This window comes from Heteronotia binoei, chromosome 14 (assembly GCF_032191835.1).
Source record: "Heteronotia binoei isolate CCM8104 ecotype False Entrance Well chromosome 14, APGP_CSIRO_Hbin_v1, whole genome shotgun sequence".
NCBI lineage: Eukaryota > Metazoa > Chordata > Lepidosauria > Squamata > Gekkonidae > Heteronotia > Heteronotia binoei.
The window spans coordinates 14,744,172-14,764,644 of record NC_083236.1 but is presented as its reverse complement, the minus strand read 5'-3'; the positions used below and the strand labels follow the sequence as shown (position 1 = coordinate 14,764,644).

At 40.6% G+C, this 20,473-nt stretch overlaps 1 protein-coding gene and 1 non-coding gene across 11 annotated transcripts in view; one reads left to right on the top strand and one right to left on the bottom strand.

Annotated features, from left to right (window-relative positions):
* Window positions 1–20,473, bottom strand: part of ANKHD1 (ankyrin repeat and KH domain containing 1) — a 143,660-nt gene that overhangs the window by 60,065 nt on the left and 63,122 nt on the right. For 7 of the 10 annotated variants that reach the window (XM_060253966.1, XM_060253959.1, XM_060253960.1 and 4 more), the window contains exons 10-15: window positions 18,742–18,851; window positions 18,249–18,336; window positions 15,028–15,155; window positions 14,709–14,852; window positions 14,003–14,117; window positions 1,026–1,769 (exon numbers count right to left, since the gene is read on the bottom strand). In XM_060253966.1, coding sequence (XP_060109949.1) covers window positions 1,026–1,769; window positions 14,003–14,117; window positions 14,709–14,852; window positions 15,028–15,155; window positions 18,249–18,336; window positions 18,742–18,851 — 1,329 coding nt within the window. The remainder of the gene's footprint in view (window positions 1–1,025; window positions 1,770–14,002; window positions 14,118–14,708; window positions 14,853–15,027; window positions 15,156–18,248; window positions 18,337–18,741; window positions 18,852–20,473) is intronic. The other 3 variants (XM_060253961.1, XM_060253967.1, XM_060253968.1) reach the window with 3 other exon arrangements.
* TRNAT-AGU (transfer RNA threonine (anticodon AGU)) lies at window positions 15,296–15,362 on the top strand. The gene has a single exon. It is a non-coding gene; the product is annotated as a tRNA-Thr (tRNA).

The following is a 20,473-nucleotide window of genomic DNA, read 5'->3' as shown; positions in this document are numbered from 1 at the left end:
ACAGCATTCTTTTCAGTTACCTTGGGTTTTTCCTGTAGGAAGGAAAGCCACAACAGCATGTTTCACCCTAAGATGCAAAACCATGCGGGGAAGAAACACTGGTGCTCTGCCAAAGATTGCAAAGGAAAAATGTTGTGTTGTGGACACAGCAGAAGGTCCTTCAGAAGGAACTTCTTAGATCCTCCCTGATTTATTTTGTTTTCATCTGCACCAATTCTTTTGCAACTAATACAGCTGATAAGTCAAAGTTTTCTATTTGTATATATGGGCATTTGTATAAAAGGAAATGTCTCCGATCAATCACTCTAATTTGAAATATCAAAACATCGAACAGCAGGGCTGGTGGATTCTTGGATTATCAAGTGTGTGCTACCAAGCCAAATCTATTTTCTACTTCCAAAATCACTGGCCCACCCCATTAAGCAGGGGGAAGCAGCTGTCAAAATGCTCATTCACACCACTAACAGGTCTAAGATGATTTAGGGATATGCTGTAAGGAAATACTACACAAAATAAATGAAAATTAAGTTCAAAAGTTGCATTCCAATAAGCCTGTTGGGTCATGGCAGCTGTGTAAACATCCTTTATACGGGAGCACTGAGCCATACAAATAGAACCTCCTCAACAGTGTTACCTAGTCATAAGCTGAGTGAAGCCAAACCCTTGCACTGTGGTCACTGGCTACTCTTAACCAGTTATACAGTCGCATGCTAACACCATGGTTTCTCATGACTGGATTTTCCTTAAAAATTATCACAACACAAAATTAAGACAGAAGGGTAATACAAAGCAGGAGTCCAGTGATACCTTTGACAGGGTTGATATAGGAGTTCAATAAAACAAGATTTTAATTCTTTGCCTTTGATAAAGCAACCCCAACTGAAAGCCAACATTAAGCATACTAAGACATATCCATAAAGTATTCCCACCAGGGAAAACTGCAAGACAGCCTTGTCATAGGGGATGACAGCAAAGGAAACTGAGCACACACAGTAATGCAAGAAAACGTATATTTCTCAACCCACCTGCTATCAGGTCATCAAGAGTGTCGGTAAGCGTCTGTGCTGGAGAGGCAACCATTAATCCGTCTGGTTCTTGAACTAACAGCCCCTGCCCATGTCCAGCAATTGGCTGCTGCTGTCCTACATTTTGCTGATTACCTAATACTTTGCGAAGTTGAAAAGAATCTGTCCCATTACAACCTACGTTACTTGGAAAATTACACTGTGTTGACAAAGGCTGAAGAGGGGCAAACTCAGTTTGCTCAGGAGGTGGTGGAGACTGCTGCTGCTCATCTTTACACAGGACACTGTCAACCTGAGATAACCCAGAAAAGTTATCCATAGGAAGACTCTCATTTCCTTCCACTTCTGGGAGGACACCTGTGTGTGGGCATTGCTGCTGCTGAGAAAGGGGCGTCTCAGTCTGACCTTTGGTCTCCAAATATTCTTTGGTAAATTGCTGTTGTGTTTTCATCTGCAACTGCCTCTCCACCTTTTGCAGTTCCTTCAGTATTTTCTTCTTCTTTTGCACTTGTTCTTCTCGGTTCTTTTTGAGCTCTTCAATTTTATCTTTATTCAAAGGTTCACCTTGAATTAACTCCAATGATTTAAGCTGTGCTTTTTCAATAGCACTAATTCTCTGTCCAAGTTCATTCAGCTTGCCTTCAGTCTCTTCTACTATACATTCCAAAGGCTGGTATGGGTGAAAAGGTGACAGTAGGTCCTGATCTGCTACCTGAAGGGAAGTTGACTTCTGCTTGGATGTACCTAAGCACATGAAAAATGTTTGAAAAAATGCCATGCTGAAGTTAACCCATACCTCCCCACTCTTATCCCACCCCAAACTTTATAACCAATGTTGCACAGTGTCAAACCACATTACGATAACATGATTACAGCCTATACTTGGTATCAAAATAGACAGCAAAAGGCAGAAGCGGAATTTTAACCGTAGATCCTATCTTCAGTTGTAATACAACTATTTCAGTATTCAAGATTGAAGACACAAGTCCTTAGATAGTGGTTCCCAAGGAAATAATATCAGATTTTCAACAGCAAGCAGTACTGATATTTTTATATCGGCTAAAAATGATTCTTATAGGCAAGAGCAAACGAAACCCTGTAAAAAAAAATACTGTTGAACACCGAAAGCCAAAGTTGCAGAACATTCAGCATGTGTGCATACATACTCTTCTACTGTTGTGAGCAGTGATCTAGAAATACAATGCAAAACTACCAAAAGTTTCACTTCCCAATACCATAACTCTACCAATGCAGATATACAAAAACATTTCTTAAAATGAAATGTGCATTTGTCATAGTAAAGCTCAGTTCCTTTAAGGAACTCAGAAATTTAAAATCCTCCCAAAACTAATTTAACAAGAAATAGGCCCTATATTGCCTCAACTAATCAAAATTATCCTGGATTGAGAGCTGCGCAGAAGTCCAAATTCATTGTTATTATTCAGGAACAAATGTGCTAACGTTTAAATTTTTTAAACTAACATTGAAAGAAAGACACCGCTAAGTCACAGTATTTTCTGTTTATTTCACAGCCAAATATACAATTCAAGAGGGATTTCATCTGTCTTCAAGAGTCAAAACTGTACTATGACATGCAAGGCATTCTTAGAAATCTGAGACAAACTTGTTTTACAAAAGTGAGCATGATTACCATCTGCTTTAAAATTTAGCGTGATCTGACTCCACATTAACAGATGAAATTAAGAATTTAGATCATTTTGTGATTGGCTCTACTTCCCATAGCAGCCATTTTGTCATTGCAGCCACCACTCTGGGTCAGAATTCCCAAGGTGATAATGGGTTGAAAGATACTGAGAACTCTATTACCTCAATCCCCACAGTATCCTTTGGTATGCATGTCTCTCAAATTGCAAAGACCTTCTATAAACTCAGAAAAAGGACAATGCATAATGATGCTGCATGAATGACTTTTCCTATACAAGTCCAATGACTCGCATAAGAAAAATACCACATACTATGTAATGTCTGAATGACCAAGTTTTCCCAGAATCCCAAATAAAGGCAAGATTTTTAAACCTTTCCCCCCCCCCCTCACACAAATCAACAAGTCTCGGTGCCATGATTTTCTCATGTTTTTCTCAAGTACAAGTGCAGTTACATTACTGGTGCTATTATAGTAGGGAGCAAAGGCTTTTCCTAAAATTATGGTAAGAGAAAAAGCACATACATATGGGTAAACATATGACACTTTAGATTATACCGATTTACTGTACATCATTTTATGATCAGTATGTATGTTCCTAGAGCTCATCAATATAAAATACTAATTTCCATTACCAAGTCTTTAGAAAAAACATACTGAAGCAGCAGAAAAATACAGTAAATAAATAGAATGAAGCAAAACCTATCCCTAAATAGAGTGGCCTTCAAACCCATGAGAGACCACTGTGTTATAATTCCCCCCAAAGTCACTTTGCACATACATAGAGAAAAAGGGTGCCACAGCTCCTCATTTTCTTTTTATACACTTTAAGATCAGCAGATCAGCAAGACAGGGCAACTAAGCAGTAGAGAGGTTTCCTCTACAGATCTAACTCTCGGTTTGTATTCCAACTGTGGCACTTTGGTTTGTATTGTCTATTCCCACCCATCTTGGTCTGCTGTTCACCATCCTGGACCTGACACTAGTGAGGTCATAACTCTGGCACCCCTATTCTTGACACAGACATCAGGGAGAGGATGAGAGTTCCGCTGGTGTATTGTTCACCCAGCTTGCCAGTGCACTCCCTGCTGAGGCTGTTAGCATGGCCGATGCTGCGTTTCCCTAGACTGCTGGTCGTGGGATTTTAAAATCCATGTTGAGACTCCCTTATCTAGCACAGCCTCAGACTCCATGGCTGCTGTGAAAACACTGGGACTCTTTCCAGGTCATACTGACCCCTACACAACAGATCAGGCCACAAACTAGATTTGATGTTTTGCAGTGTCTGACCTGAATAGTGTGGCTGTGTGTGAACCACTGCCATGGTCACATCATTTCCTTGTAAGGGTCAGTTTTAGAGTGATTCTTCACCTCTGAAGGGTTGAAGATCACTTTTATGCTCATCCATGGAGAGTTATGGATTCTGATGTTTTCCAGAATGCTCTAAAAGCATTTATCTGGACCTGCTTGCAGTTTCCTTGATAAGCTGACTGAAATTTGAAATAAAGGTCTTCAGTAAGCTATTGATTGGATTGCACCCTGAAACCTTGGGTTTCTGTGGCTCCTTGGTAAAATGAGACCCTAGTGGACCTTAAGAGATCACTCTGATGTCTAGAGCAAAACTGGAAATGAACCTGGGACAAAGCTGTGAGAATTATTAATTTGTCTGTTTCACAGGTCTGTTTTCCTAGTTCCTTTAAGGAGGCTAAGTTAAACCTTTATTAAATAAACCCTCCTTAGATAAAAAGGAGCTGGCTAATTAGCATCCTGTGTCTAATCTACCATTTTTTTAAAAAGGCAATTTAGTGAGCTGTAGCTGAGAAGTTTCAGGTCTTCCTGAGCAAGATGTCTGCCCTTTTTATTCAGGCTTCAGGTTTGGCTACGGGACCAAGATGGCTCTGTTTGTACTGGTTGATTTACATCTAGATAAAAGGTGTGTCAGCACTGCTGATCTTTTGAATTTATTAGCTGCCATCAATACACTTGACCATTTGGTCCTCTTGCCCCTCTGGGGGTGATGACTACCATCAGATGGTTCTCCTTGTTCCTCAATAGATGCTCTCAGAGGGTTGCCATCAGGGAAAAGAGGTCTTCCCAATGAGACCTGAATTGTGGGATCCCAAAGAGTTGATCCTCTCTGATGTTATTTAACGTATTAAGTGCACCCTCTTGCCAAGATTGTTGGGAGGTTTGGAGTTGGGTGCCATCAATATACTGATGACATGCAGCTCTTCCTCCTGCTGAATAAGCAGCCAGTGGCAGGGCTCTTGGCACTATCCCAGTGACTAGATGCAGTTATTGGGTGATTAAGGGGAAGTTGAATCCATTCAAGACAGAGGTCACAGGACTGGGAAATACTGAGATGGTGTCCAGATAACAGCTGTACACTCTGTAAAATGCCTTGGGTGTGGGTGGACTTGGCACTATTGTTGAATAGACACATCTATGATAGCATGGCAAATTCCAGGATTTCCAACTGGCTCCCTATTTTTCTGGGTCAGACCTTGCCAGATTGATCCATGAAGTCCCCTCCAGACTGGACTACTGCAATTCACTTTATGTAGGGCTACCCTTGAAAACGCTTTGGAAACTGCAAGTGGTTTAGAACACAGCTGCCAGGCTGCTGACCAGAACATTGTAGTCAGCTCATATTACCCCAATTTTGCTGCAGCTATACTGGCTACCAATTGGAGAGCCAGTCTGGTGTAGTGGTTGAGTGTGCAGACTCTTATCTGGGAGAACCGGGTTTGATTCCCCACTCCTCCACTTGCACCTGCTAGCATGGCCTTGGGTCAGCCATAGCTCTGGCAGAGGTTGCCCTTGAAAGGGCAGCTGCTGTGAGAGCCCTCTCCAGCCCCACCCACCTCACAGGGTGTCTGTTGTGGGGGAGGAAGGTAAAGGAGATTGTGAGCCGCTCTGAGACTCTTCGGAGTGGAGGGCGGGATATAAATCCAATATCTTCTTAATTTCTGGATCCAATTCAAGGTATCAGCATTAACTTTTAAAGCCCTCTATGGCTTGGACTGTTTCTCTTGTTACAACCACTGCACCCTCTATGGTTATCCTCTTGGGGTCTCCTGTGGGTGCCTGGTCCCCAAGATGGTTCACTTAGCAGTTACCAGTGGAGGGACTTTTCCAATGATGACCCCTACGCTGTGGACTGCACTCTTTGATGATAACCATGCTCTGTGGGACTTGCTTAGTTTCTGAAAGGCTTGTAAAGGCCAAATTGTTCAAGTTAGGCTTTGGTGGTTAACCAGGCACTGGACTGGTTTGATAATATTGCTGAGTCATATATTTTAACTTTATACGTATCATTTGATCTTGTTGGCTTTTAGCTTACTTTTATGATGTTATTTCAAATGTTCCTCACAAGAGCCCTGTGGTGAGTGGTAACTAAAAATTAAAAATCTAATAAACACATGACTGATGACATGATTGCTGATCAGCAGATCCTGAGCTAGGAAAGGTTGAAGGCCACCCCACCATGACCATTTTCCTCCCCTGGAGTGACTTCACACATTAAAACAAGGTTTGCTGGCCTTCCAGTGAAAGGTCATATTAGCTTTACCATTCATCTAGCATCTTCCATAAAACCTTATACTGCCCCCATAACTGTAATCCTTTACTTTGAATTCTGAAGTATCAGTACTCCTGTACTTTAATCATCAATATAACTTTCAGGTATGTAAGCTCTGGAAAAAATTGATATACATGTTATATACATAATTGTCATATACATGTGACAATTATGCCTACTTCAAAATACCAAGCGCACACTGAGATGCCTGTTCAACACCAACACCAAAAGCCTCAGATGGATATTTTATTGCCAAACAGAATTGGATGTATCCCACAAATTTACTATAATAAATTTAAACATTTAGCCTACCTTATTATCCCTATGGCCTGAATCGGGTTATACCGAGTAGTCCAATAAAATAAGATAAGATGTGTGTTAAAACTTTGTACAACACGTGTTTAGTCTGTGATTCCAAAAGTCAGCCCCAACAAATCCTGTAAAACTTCAGAAAGAATATCCAAAGTCAGGATCTGGCAATTTTCCTGTGGGGAGGGGAGAGTGCCATAATTTTGGAGTAAAAAAATATACTCCTGGAGGTCTGACGTGGTATACAAATAAAAATAAGAGTATTCTTGTTGGAACTAAAAAATTTCAGTGGGGCATCAAAGGACTGAAGCCATTTCAAATGTCATGAACTAGAACTAGCCTGAGCTCTGGCCTAGGCAGCTTATACAAAGGTATGATGTATTCAGGTCTGAATAAAAACATAAATGGAAGAGGCCAGTGCCTTACCACAGCTGAAGCTTACACAAAGCATGCCACTTCACAATCTGCAGCTGTATGTGTGAAACAATGAATCAGGGTTGCACATCTGAGAAAACTGGTTGAGACTTAATGCTGGCAACAACCAAAGTTAAAGGGTCTGCCGATTACCATTATTTCTTTCCTGCCCCAATTCAGCAATTCACTGGTATATTTGGGTACAAATTAGCAATAAAATCAGAATGTAGGAAAGACTGAAAGCAGATGCAAATTGTGTGTCAACGACATAGTGGTGGCACCAGTCTCAACTTAACCTTTTTAAACAGCCAAAGCATTGTTTACCAGGAGATGTGCAAACTGGAGGGAGGATGTGTATATATGACACAACACTGCAAATGAATGTCATATAGCAACAAGCAATTTTACAGTAACCTATTTTTGCATCTTCATAAGAATGTATAGGATCACTTAAGGGGGGGGGGGTTCTGTAAATTCTTGCAGTGAAGTTATGAATACATTAAAAACAGCAAAACCTCTAAAAGAGCTAATATGATCAACGTAGCACATGCATTCACTATAACACTTCCAAAACTCAGAAACATCAAAATAACAAGAGCAGTTTATTGCTTTGGGGGGGGGGGGAGAATCAGACAGGAACATCTCTTTTTAAGTAAGAGAAAGTGACAACTATTTCCAAAAATACAAAACTGAAATCAAGGCAAAATCAATATCACAATGCATTTCCAAGCCATTATGAAACATCAGCTGTATCATTTCTGGGTGCCAGTTATTTGGGACAGCCCAGTGATAGAGACCATGAAGTAACAAGCAAGCTCCAGGAGTCAGACAAAGCCTTCAACAACAGTCAGACAAATCATTTTATTATTTCAGCACCACCCCAAGAAGTGCTTGAGTTTCTGTATCTCTGAATCTAACCTGTCCTGATCTGAAGAGTTAAAGTAAAAAGTAGGCCATCATTTCCTTGGACTGTGACACAACACTGTTTTAGTGCAAAACAGGTCAGCAAACTGAAATGCACTGTTTCCAATATTCTAATGCTGACAGTACTACTATAACCCCACCTGCAGGGGAAAGCTGCAAAAAAAAACCCATTGAGGAAAAGTCTTTTCAAATTCTGTATTAATGAAAGTATATAACTGATGGCAGAGCAAATCACTAATGCAGATCACTCTTGGTCGCTTTAGAGATACCCATGCCTCTTAGTTTTACTGAAACTACTTCAATATATTTTGTAATTATCTGAGGCGTTCTTCCAATGAAAGAAAATGATCATTTCTTGCTATTGATCTAATAGCTGTCAGACAATGAAACTGACCAATGAAAACAACCAACTAATCTATCAAAAATCAATTAAAGCTATCAACACAGCACTGTATTTATTGCTCTTGTATCATAAGTAAACATTTAGACACATTGTATTAAGGTATTTTCATTCATTTGTACTGCCAAAATTGAGGTGTAGAACTTAAAAGGCTTGAACTGAAAAGTAAAGCTAGATAATGTTTATAACTAAGCTGAAATCTTATCTGATTTAGGCATTATTTTAAGTTCTTCCTACAGTTTTGATATTATCTTGTCTAGATTTTAAAAAAAAATCAGCATGCTGCAATTTGCAAGCCGAATGGGAGGAAATCCCACCCTTAAAATCTCTCCTCAGCTTTACTATTGCAATATTTTACACCCTCCACCTGGAATTGGAATACACCCTCCACCCACCCTTTCTTGCAGTAAACAATGACTCAATGTCCCATCAATTCTGGAGAATTTACCATTCTTTGCAGGCAGATTTCTTGGGTTTTCCTCATCTGGTTGATTTACAAAGTCATATTTTTCTATATACCTGTGAATTCTTCTGAGTAGGCAGGCACTCCTCCTTGTCTGTGAGTGGCCCTGTGATATGGCTTTTGTTAGCCCAGCCACTTTACTATTGCGTTTGTCAACAGACTTACTAATTAGCAGATCAGAGCTCTACACATCTGGAGATAGTGGAGACTGTTGTGATACTGGGTGACTTCACCTACCCCTGTATTGACTGGAAAAGTGTGTGTCCTTTGTAATCAGAGATATAGGGCGACTAATGTATTTAACATATTTCAGCTGTACCTTATTTTAATATTTACACACACCTCACTGGATTAGGCTTCTTTTTGCATATGCTGAACATTCAACATTTGATCAGGTCATTTGTTTTAGCAGATCAGAGCTCTACACATCTGGAGATAGTGGGGACTGTTGTGATACTGGGTGACTTCACCTACCCCTGTATTGACTGGAAAAGTGTGTGCTTATGTAATATGGTAGCAACGAGTTTTCTAGAAATCTTACGATTGTGCACTGGAGAAGCAGGTCATGAAGCTGATTAGAGATGTTATGACTCTTAACTTGGTTCTGAGCAGGGCTCTAGACCTTGGTGAGATGTAGATGGTGTACCAATCAGGAATAGTGACCACCATAATGCTAAGTTCAGCATTCATCTCCGAAGCCCCAATCACTTTTGATTTCAAAAGAGGGAACTTTACAAAAATGAGGGGACCAGTCAGAAGGAAAGTAAAAAGGAGAATTAAGAGTCAAATCCCTTCAGGATGCCTGCACACTATTGAAATCTACATTAACTGAGGCCCTGATAGAACTCACTCAAGGCATCCACTGAAGTTGACTGGCAAAAGGTTCAAGATAGACACAAGGAATCCCTTCTTCACCTGATGAAAAATTAAATTGTGAAATTCACTACCAGTGGATATATTCAGGGATACAAACACAGATAGCCTTAAAGGGAATTAGATTCATGAGGGAGGGACCCATCACAACTGCTTGCCATGGTGAGTAAAGGGAACTTGAATGTACAGAGGCAGCAAATGTCTGATTAGCAATAATTGGAGGCAGGGTAAGGTGAAAGTCTTGGCCTTTATACCTGTTTACTGGTCCACCAGGGCCAGCTGTTTTGGTCATTGTGTGAAGAAGGATGCTAATCTAGATGGATCACTGATCTGATTCAGCATGGCTCTCTTTGTTTTATTGCTCCAAAAATTCTGATTTCTTGAATTAATTATTAAGTCAATTTTAATAGTATTACCATGAATAATGCTACTCCAGTACCATAAGCTGTACACTTTCTCTGGAGTGCAATACAATATTAGAAAAATTGCCCCCTCCCAATTTAAAGTAATCCATTCTGATCATCTTCTTTCATTTTTCAGTGATCATTTAGAAACACATAAAGAAAAAACACAGCTGTGGGTTTATCAAAAGTATGCAAGTGTATACAGAACTGTATATTTAGGGATTTTAAAAGTATAAAATGAGGAAAAAACTACAAAATAAGGCCTTTCTAGCCACTTGATTTCCCTTTGAGTCCTCTAGCCCTTCCTCTACTTTAAGTTAGAATCTCAGAAAGCTCAAACAGTAAGATGGCCAAGGGCTACCAACAACCTACATGTGATCTCCTATGCATCTTCCCAACAATCCGAAAAAATAAACAGATACCCAGTATTCTCCCACCTCTGCTCCAATTCATTCACTACCACTTGCAGGGAGGTAGGAAGTATGCAACACATGTATTTTTTTAATTATTACAGATTGAGGGAGGGGCTACACAGATCACCAACAGCTTCACACTTAAGCAAACCAACACTAGTTTTCATGACACCAGACACTGGCTGTATTCAGGTCTCACAAACCAACCAGTTTTGGTCAATTCTATATGTTGCTGTTTTTACATGTTCCTTTCCCTCCACCCCTGATACCAAGTACACTGTTGAAGATTTCCTCCTTTTGGAAAGGTTTGAACAACAATTCGCCAAAACATCCAAATACAGGAAACGATTACCTCCTCACAAACCAAGTTGTAAACCTGGATTAAACTGCTGCCTAGTATCACAGTTTGCACCAATTTCCATCTACCCAGATTCAGATGTTATCACAAATTTGAATTTGATTCAAGGCTCCCAAAAACTAGAAAGGTTTTAGCCATGCTTCATGCACAACAAGAGGAAGGTAACAAATAAGCCAGTAACAAGTGAAGGCCAAAAACACCATGAACAGAAGTTTGATGCAGCTATTTTGTTCTTTTTCTAGTTTTGTTTTTCTATATTCTATATTCAGAACTGGACAACAGATATTACAAAATATATTCTTCTTTCTTGTTGCAATGCTGTACTCTTTTATACTCTTGAGGTCTTCTACATAGTATGTGTTGGGGGTAAGCCGCCCTGAGCCTGCCTCGGCAGGGAGGGCGGGGTATAAATAAAAAAAAATATTTATTATATTATTTATTTATGACTAGAATCATAGAGTTGGAAGGGACCTCCAGGGTCATCTAGTCCAACCCCCTGCACAATGCAGGAAACTCACAAATACCTCCCCCTAAATTCACAGGATCTTCATTGCTGTCAGACCTAAATTCACAGGATCTTCATTGCTGTCAGACCTAAATTCACAGGATCTTCATTGCTGTCAGACCTAAATTCACAGGATCTTCATTGCTGTCAAGAGTCCAAACAGTGACTAGTCCAAACAGTGAAGACTACATCATCAGGATTCTCAGTAGTCACTGCCACTTTATGGAGTTCTCTACCTGAAGAGGTGCTTCCTCCCCAGTGATACTTTGCAAACATCACATAGCAGTTTTATTTGCTGGTTTCATTGACAAATCATGTTGCTTTAGAACTCTCATCTGCTGTCTTATTGTAATTTTTTTTTTAATGAGACATATAAACCTTCGAGAGGCTGGGTAGGATGTTTTTTAAAAATGGCTATTACAAAAAGCATATAATGTCTCTCATGCAACTTATCAGGGCATGTTAAGATATACATTAAAGCAGGTACAAGGCCTTTTCTTTGGCTACATAGCATACCCGCTCTTCAAATGAATTCAGTTTTCCAATTCTAAATCAGTTCTGTGTATATCAGAGTTTAACTTGAAGCCGACCACACCCTAGCATTGGGTGGCTGCATCAGCAACATGTTCTGACTTCTGTAATATATTACTATTTATTAAAAAGTCATTCTGACCATTCCACCATGGACCAAGAAATTGTGAATGGAGGACAGAGGATGAGTGTAGCTTGCCATCACTTATTTTTTTTATATGGCTGCTGTATTATTTTTCCTGTTGTATTTGGCTTATATTCTATTTTTTACATTTTTCATAGGATCTTGCCACCACAGAATCCCTTAAACAGTACATTAATATTTTAAAGTAATCAACATATCAACTGTTAAAATGGGCCACAAAAGCGACAGTGCTGGCTGGTGTTTTATTCTTCCTTCATAAACTGAAACAAGTACACAAACCTTGCTCTGCAGATAGGTGACCTACCATGAGGTTCCACTATAGAAATTTCACTGATATTCTCATGCTTACTAGACACTTAAGAATTCTGTAATTATTTAAAAGTGGAACCAGATCCTTTTGTTCTCAAGTTAGAGACCTCTCAACACTGTGGCAACTGAGCAGTGAATGACTACAGTAGCCACTAATCAGTGCAGTACAATTAAGCAAGGTTTTTTAGTTGACATTCTAAATGGCCCCAATATATTAATCTTAGTAGTAATCAATATAGCAGCTTTGGCACAGAACTTGCCCTTGTATTAAATCTCAATTTTTTTAAAACGAGAGGGTACAGAGACCCGATATTAGCATATTTTATTAGCTTTCCTGAGATAATGCTCCAAGCAAATACTATTTAAGTCCACAATAAACACTATTTAAATCTAGACACAACAAGTGGCTGGATCCAGAGAACTGCTTGTCAACACATCTTTCCCCCCTCCCCCCACCACCCAATAAGTGACTGAAGTCTGAGAGACTCACAGAAACAGGGCAGGAGGCAGAACATAGGACTGCAGCTCCATGATGAACCCATGGAAAAGCAAGATACCTTGCGGTACAAGCTGAAGTACTGTCTACTCAAATACAAATGTCCTGGGATTGAACCCGGTATTTCTTGAAAAAATAAGATCTGTGAACCATGTTCAAAAACCCGCATTTCTCACAGGAAAAAACATGCTTACTAAAAATGCTTCTGCATAATCTGATTTATTTCCCTTTCAGTTCCATTAATCTTACGCCCTCAGAGAAGGACCAAAGGAAAGTCTATGTTCTGCACAGCATCTAGCACACTTCTGGCAACAATGCACATGCAGCAATTATGCATGCTTCTGGCTCAGTTCATTTCACTTCCCACCTAGCATTATCTATTGTTTAGTAAGTAGCTTTACTCAGTTACATTAATTGGCCTTATAACAAGTTCTAAAAACAAAATAATAAATTATTTTATACGATCACATATGTCTATTGCAGCTGTAATTTAAGAACTGATGAAAGTCTTCTAGAAGACTTAAGAGGCAGGTGCAACATACAATCCATACAATCTACCTGCCACATATGGCAGTCCAACAGAACCCTTAGCTTTAAAGACTGCTAACAAGAGTCTCTAGGTTTGTACTTAGAATTCTGCAAAAATACCTAACGTTTGCCTTGATTTACAATCAACAATGGTAATGAATACATAGATTGTCTGACTAGTACTGCAGATACAATAAGAAGTGGCAGAAGCAGAGCTCACTGTTAAGAAATCAAGTAGACAACTTTCCATACAAGTAATCAAATATAAAAACACCACCAGTCATATAATTCTCCAAAGCAAAGCAGTTAAATGACCAAAAACATTCTAAAGGCAGTGACTAGTACTTGTTTTTGTTAAATGTGACAAAATGCTTTGAACAGTGCAAGGAGTTTTAAGCACAATTTGTGATGTGATATAGGGTATTTATGTATTTTTATGTGTGTATGTGGGGGGGGGGGTTTAGCCATTCAAGGAAAAGAGATAAAACTGCTGCTCTGCTATGTCATGAGCCTAAGAAGTATTTGGATTGTTGCCAATGTGTTTTTAAAGCTTACTGAGATGGCCTAAAACAGACTGCACAACACAATATCCAATTCCAAATCCTTCCCATGCCCCACACATGTAATATACAATTTAATTTTAAAAACAGCTGAACACTAACCTTTGGGGAGACTCAAAAGTGCAGGAGGGGTCTCTTGAGGGGTTCTGTCAGGTTCCTGGGGAGGTACAACCATGGCAAGTGCATGCATTGGTACACGTGGAACCTGCAAATTCAACTCAGAGGAAAAATTCTAGTCAGTAAGTTTAAGGATCTCAACTTCATCCAAACTGTTTACTCCATCTCAAAAATGTTCTGCATTACAAACATGCTCAAATGTCTCTTCACTAGCTTTAAGATAAAAGCATATTTCCTATTAAAATGTTATGCGCTTTAAATGTTTTTAAGAGGAATTCTAAATTAAGCCTTTTAAAAAATCTATCACATGCAGAACGACACACTCTTTAACCAAAATGATACTTCAGTTAAAGGAATATAGAATACTGCAGTAGATGTGTTCAACTCTCACCCATTGAAATGTATAGGAATTTTCTAACTATGTCTGGATCTCAGCTATGACATTACCTACTGCATCAAACATGAAGGTTGAGCCACTACAAGTACAGAAATGCAGTACCTGACTAACTAAACAACAGAGGCTTATAGAGAGGCCTCTTTACTTCCTGCAGGCTACAAAACTGCTTTCACTATGTTCTGTAAGCAGCCAACAGCAGACTGAATTTCACTCGACTTGCTTTCCAATCACACATTTCATATTTAAACATGCAAAAACAAACAATGTTTTCCATTGTTATTATCTGCCGCTCACCTGAGACTGATCCTGAGATGGCGGTGTGAGCTGAGACATGTCTGCGGTTGGGACAGACAGAACGTTGTTTGGGTAATCCAGTAAATATGAAACAACATTTGTATGCCCACCCTTTGCAGCTTCAATAAGCATTGTCGAGCCATCCTGGGACACACAATTGAGCGGGACAAAAATGAAAGCATTAGTGGTTTTATGCAGTGTGCAAAGCAGAGGTCTCAAATTTTACTACAAGGTCAGGTCAGTAGCTGGAGCATTTTCTGGCCCTACACCAATAAAAAAATACATATACAGTAATCTCAAACTGAATGACATAGAATACCTTAAGCCGATGAGTGGGGTCTGCACCATGAGCTAAAAGCAGTTCGACAACAGCAAGATGGCCCCCAGCACATGCCAGCGATACAACTGTGTGGTCATTATTAGCTGTAGCCCGGTTAACGTTGGCACCTATCAAGAAAAAACACAGTTCAGGGGATCTTCCATATTAGTTTTTAGTTTCCAAATATATTTTTAATGGCAGACATTAACTCTGAAGGATAAACAACTGACAACCACTTATACTCATCATACTCATCATGGGGAGGGACGGTGGCTCAGTGGTAGAGCATCTGCTTAGTAAGCAGAAGGTCCCAGGTTCAATCCCTGGCATCTCCAAAAAAGGGTCCAGGCAAAGAGGTGTGAAAAACCTCAGCTTGAGACCCTGGAGAGCTGCTGCCAGTCGGAGTAGACAATACTGACTTTGATGGACCGAGGGTCTGATTCAGTATAAAGCAGCTTCATATGTTCATATGTACTGTGTTACTGAACTATTGTTTTACTTATGCAGCAAAGTTCTCAATAATGGAAGGGGGAGAGAATTTCTGGCCATTCTCCTCCTGCAGCAGAACTCCAATCCCCTATGTTGTTTCCAAGGAACCTCACTCACATGATTCACATGAAACTGCCTAAGACTGAATCAGACCTTTTGGTCCATCAAAGTCAGTGTTGTCTACTCAAGACTGGCAGCAGCTCTCCAGGGTGGAGGTAATTCACAAAACCTACTGTCTGGTCCTTTAAAAGGGAGTTGCTGGGGATTAAACCTAGGACTTTCTAGATCATAAAGAGGGCCAACCCAAAATAAATTCTGCCACAATGCCAAGCAGATGTGGTCCCTCCCCATCTCTCAGCAGGATCGTTGCAGGGGGAATTTAGGGCTGCAGCGAGAAGGTGAAGGTAATCCAGCAATTAACAGAATGAATTCTGAGTCCTTGTGCACCGGTTCAACCACAAATTTTAGGGCTAGCTTCTGCCTCTCAGTCTCCCATCCTTCTGTATTATAGATATTAATAACTGAATAAATAATAGAATATGAAGCACTGTGAGCGCTCAGGAAAATACTGTAGATCAATACTAAGTATTATAAATTGTCAAAGCAAACTCTTCCCACACACTTAGTTATCAACAAAGTTCTAGTAAGTAAGGAATGACGCCAGTGGATGTAAGGGAATTATATCTATTCTCTCCCTTCTGAGGAATGTTCCTGCCTATCAATACAGTTGAATGGTGGGCTCAGCTTCCTGAAGCTCTGGAGTCCAAGTAGGCTGTTTCCACCCCCAACTTTGAGAGTGGAGTTGGAACACTTCCTCTGACATAATACTACAATAAAGGCTCACTTCTGTAGAGATTTAGCATGTGTTAGGATTATAATTTATATTTACAATATGTTTCTGGAAATTGTTATAAAGAATTATGAGAAAAATTATAAAGGAATGATTTTACTTTGGAAACTAACTGCTGATTTAATTTAACAAACCGCTCATTCCCTTGCCACTTGCTGAACTAAGGATCTCTTTCTTCTGATGAATGAGTACTGGCTTGTTTTATCTGATGAGCTCTTAGTGATCTACTCTACCTAAATAACTAATCACTCAATCCTGTGCAATGAGACAATCTGCACGGTAAGTGGTCAGGGCACTCCCTTTCTCTATTTGTCAAAGAGGAGATCCTGGCAGGAAATATCAAATAGCCACATCTTGAGTGGAAACCTCACTACTGGAATCTAGAGGAATCACTTGCTATTTTTCCCCAAATGCAACATCAGATGGGGATCTCTAAGAAAGAAAGAGATAGGTATTCAGTACATCTCTTCCAATGGGACCTTTGTAGAACTACAGTTCCTTTGGTGCAATGGGCAATAAACTCTGAATTTGCTAGTTTATGCTGAACTTTGTAGCTAAATACATGTGCATTTATCTCTCCCTTTTGAATGATCTTGAAGACCTTCCTACCCATGTCGGGCAGAAACAATCCACTTTTAGAATATGAGGAATCACATTATAAACAGCACCATATCTATGTACCCGCCTCCCGCGGTTCTTTCCCAATGAAAGGGACAATCAGTTCTGAGATCCTCCAGAATTAAAACCAAGGTGGCAAGAGGATGGAGCAGGACCTTCAATATGGTCTTAAAGACTATTAGTGGAATGCTCCTAGAATCACAAAGGTGACACCTACAGGTTTATGTGAAGGGTTCCATTACTGCAGTCATCCATATCTTCATACTATAACATGCTTTACGCAGGACTGGACTTGCATAAAATCTAGACCCTTCAGAAGGTACACACTGCCACAAACAATATTTTTGCCTAGAATTAGTTGGTAAGATCATATTATATCAACATTAAAAACATCTGCCCCATATGCATCTGGGCCAAGGTCAAATTACAAAGCCCTAATTAGTCCTGCTGCTGTTATCTGTCTCAAGGAGGGAGAACATCTGGAAGGCTTTGGCCATCATGTCATGCTCATGGGCCCTCCAAGGACACTTGGTTGGCTACTGTGTTAAACAGGATGTTAAGCAAGTCTGATCCAGCATGGCTGGTCTTATGTTCTCTTATCAGTATCTATTCCTATATTAACCTCCCTATGATACAAGATGTTGCAGAGTGTTTATACATCAATTAAGACAGCTCTCAGTAATCACTGTGATACAACCTTACAACCAATGGCTAGCTCTATAAAACAAAGATCCCACTTGGATCTAGCTCTATAAAAGTTGTGAGTGTAAAAGTGGTCACATAGATTTCTGTCATGTCTGGTGTGGCTGTTCACGAGATTCCAACAACAGACATTGTATACACCAGATGTTAGCCATCATGCTGAAATTTGGGTTTCCTTTTTTTACTAATTTTATTTTTGATTTACTTAGACAATTTCAAACACTGATAAAACTGTTGGTTCAAGATCTGTTAAGCTTCACTTCCAGCTATTACAGAATGGCTGCTGAAAGCACTAAATGTTGTAGAAATTAATGAACTTGCAAATAAAATATCATTTGATCATGTTTTGTCTGTCTGATTGAGACTGAATGTGGGAATCCTTGTCTTGCACTGACTTCACTGTTACAGCAGTTTTGTGATTATGTATTAATTCTAAAAATCTACTTGTGATTATGTATTAAATCTAAAAAATCTAATTTAGAAATGCAAGCTGCCATAAAGTAAAACAGATTCCTTATGCATAACACTCCTGATAGCCAAGTATTCAACAAACACTACTAACCTTTGCTAATAAGAAATTGTACAGTGCATAGATGGCCCGCTCTTGCAGCTTTCATTAGTGGTGTCCTTCCGCCTTCAGATTCATGCTCCTGTTTAGAAACATAACATTTAGAAACTGTAATTTATATGATCTGACTAACATCTGTATGGTGTTCTGCTGCTAAAGCAAGGAACTTCAGGGCATGTGTGACGTTAACACCAAAAGGTAGTACTAGCCCCATCCCAAGTCCTGCAGCAACAGCCTTAGTGATCTGATGTGATGTGTCAATGCCTACATGCACAGTACTAAGTTAGTGCACGGAGAATGGAGTCTTACCCAGATGTGTATGTAGTACCCTCAAACGCTGCTTTGGGACCCAAAAGAACCTGTAAGTCCATGCCAACAGCATTAAGAATAGCCCTGCCCCATGCCCTAAGTAGGTAGCTGATACAGCTCCTGTTTTGAGGGGGAAATGCTGTTAAGCTAAAATACTTTAAAGACACTGAAGTCTTACTAAATCTGCACCAGCCTGAAGCAGAACATCTGCAACATCAGTGTGTCCATTTTCACAGGCGTAGGTCAAAGCAGTGTCTCCTGTTGCAGTTGTAGCATGAACATTTGCTCCTGTTGATAAGTAATGAATTATTGTCATAACGCATTCAAACTTGCTCAACAAACATTATTTAGTGAGTGTCAGTATGACAGACGTCAACAGTGAAGGTATAAATTAGAAGTCTGATAAAAACTATAAAGTTTGTCAGGATTCTGAAACCTATTTACAGGTAGAGGTTGTTTTTTTTTTAATAGCAAAAAGCAGATATCAAATTGCTCTTGTAATGTTTTCAGTTTCAAGTATCTTTTAAAACTGGGCCACTATTCAGGACATACAGAACCAATCTCAGAGGTCTCGGCAAGGCACTCTCTGGCCATCACCTTGATGGAATCCTCCACCATTACAAGCCATGCCCCCCACGCCCCCGCTCCCCAGCCACTTCTCCAGACATCCCAACCAGCAGCCAGAAGTGGGGATTCTGGCTCGCCTGTCTCTTATTGGGCCGTACATCCTCATCCATCCTCTCCTCCTCCTGCTTCTCCCCAGCCTCTTCCGCCTGCTGTTGCCTCTTGCCACACCCATAGCTCTGGAACCTAAACAGCTGTACACCACAGAAGATAAAGCTGCCCTTGATGCGGGGTCTCCTTGCAGTACAAGCTGGCTTGCATGTGTCACCCCCACAACAAGGGCAGCTTCGCCTTCAATCAAGGCCCTGACCCACATGAGAACCGGCATCCCCTCAGTGTCTGACTGCACCACAGAGTCCAGCATCTATTCTAACCCTTGAATGAGAGGGATGACTTGTCTCAGGATGGCTGTGCAGGAGCAGAGCATGTTGCTGGTGTCCTGGAATGGCTTTAGGACACGCTCCATTTGAGAGACAGTCAGCATGCCGTAGGAGCTGATGCTGAGCGCCTCTTCCCCATGCTGGATGGTCATGGAGGAGACAATGTCCAGCACCACACTCCTCTACTCCACCAAACGTGCAATCATGGCGTAGGTGGAGTTCCAGCAGGTGGCCACATCATGGAGGAGTCAGTTCCTGCTACTCCCCCTCTCACAGCAGATGCACAGCCCTGAAGCTGTGCGAGAAGTGGCCAGCCAGGCACCAGCAGTTCTCCAGCAGGAGCCTGATCTCAATGGTGGCAGCGTCCCATCGTCCCTTAGCAGTTCTCTCCAAGGGCATTGCTCACCACCAGGTGTAGCCTGTGCACCGTGCAAATGATATTCCTGAGGCATGCACCCCTTGCTGTCTGCATGTTGGTGCTGCCATCTATCACCAGAAAGCACCTACAGATCAGACCCCAAGGAGAAGTGGGGTGATGTTTAACATTGAGAGGAGCAAAGGGAAGGCACGCCAACTGTGGAACAAGACAGACAGCCACAGGTCAGGCCCCGAGGAGGAGTAGGGTGGTGTCTGAAATGGAGAGGAGTAAAGGGAAGGCACCCTAGGCAGTAACTCTGGAATAAGCCCCTCAAGGCAGGCTGCCAAACACAGATCACCCTCTTAAGGAGAAGCAGGTCAGCATGTGGGAAGCAGTAAAGTCAGTGCTCACAAACACAGATCACTCCAAAACAAAAAGTAGCCCAGTATGTGTGTGTGTGAGGTTAAAATGTCAGAGAACTAAGTTGAGGCACCCCCCCCAAAGCAGTCTGAAAGAAAAAATACCCAAAGAGCAATCCTTCGTCATCT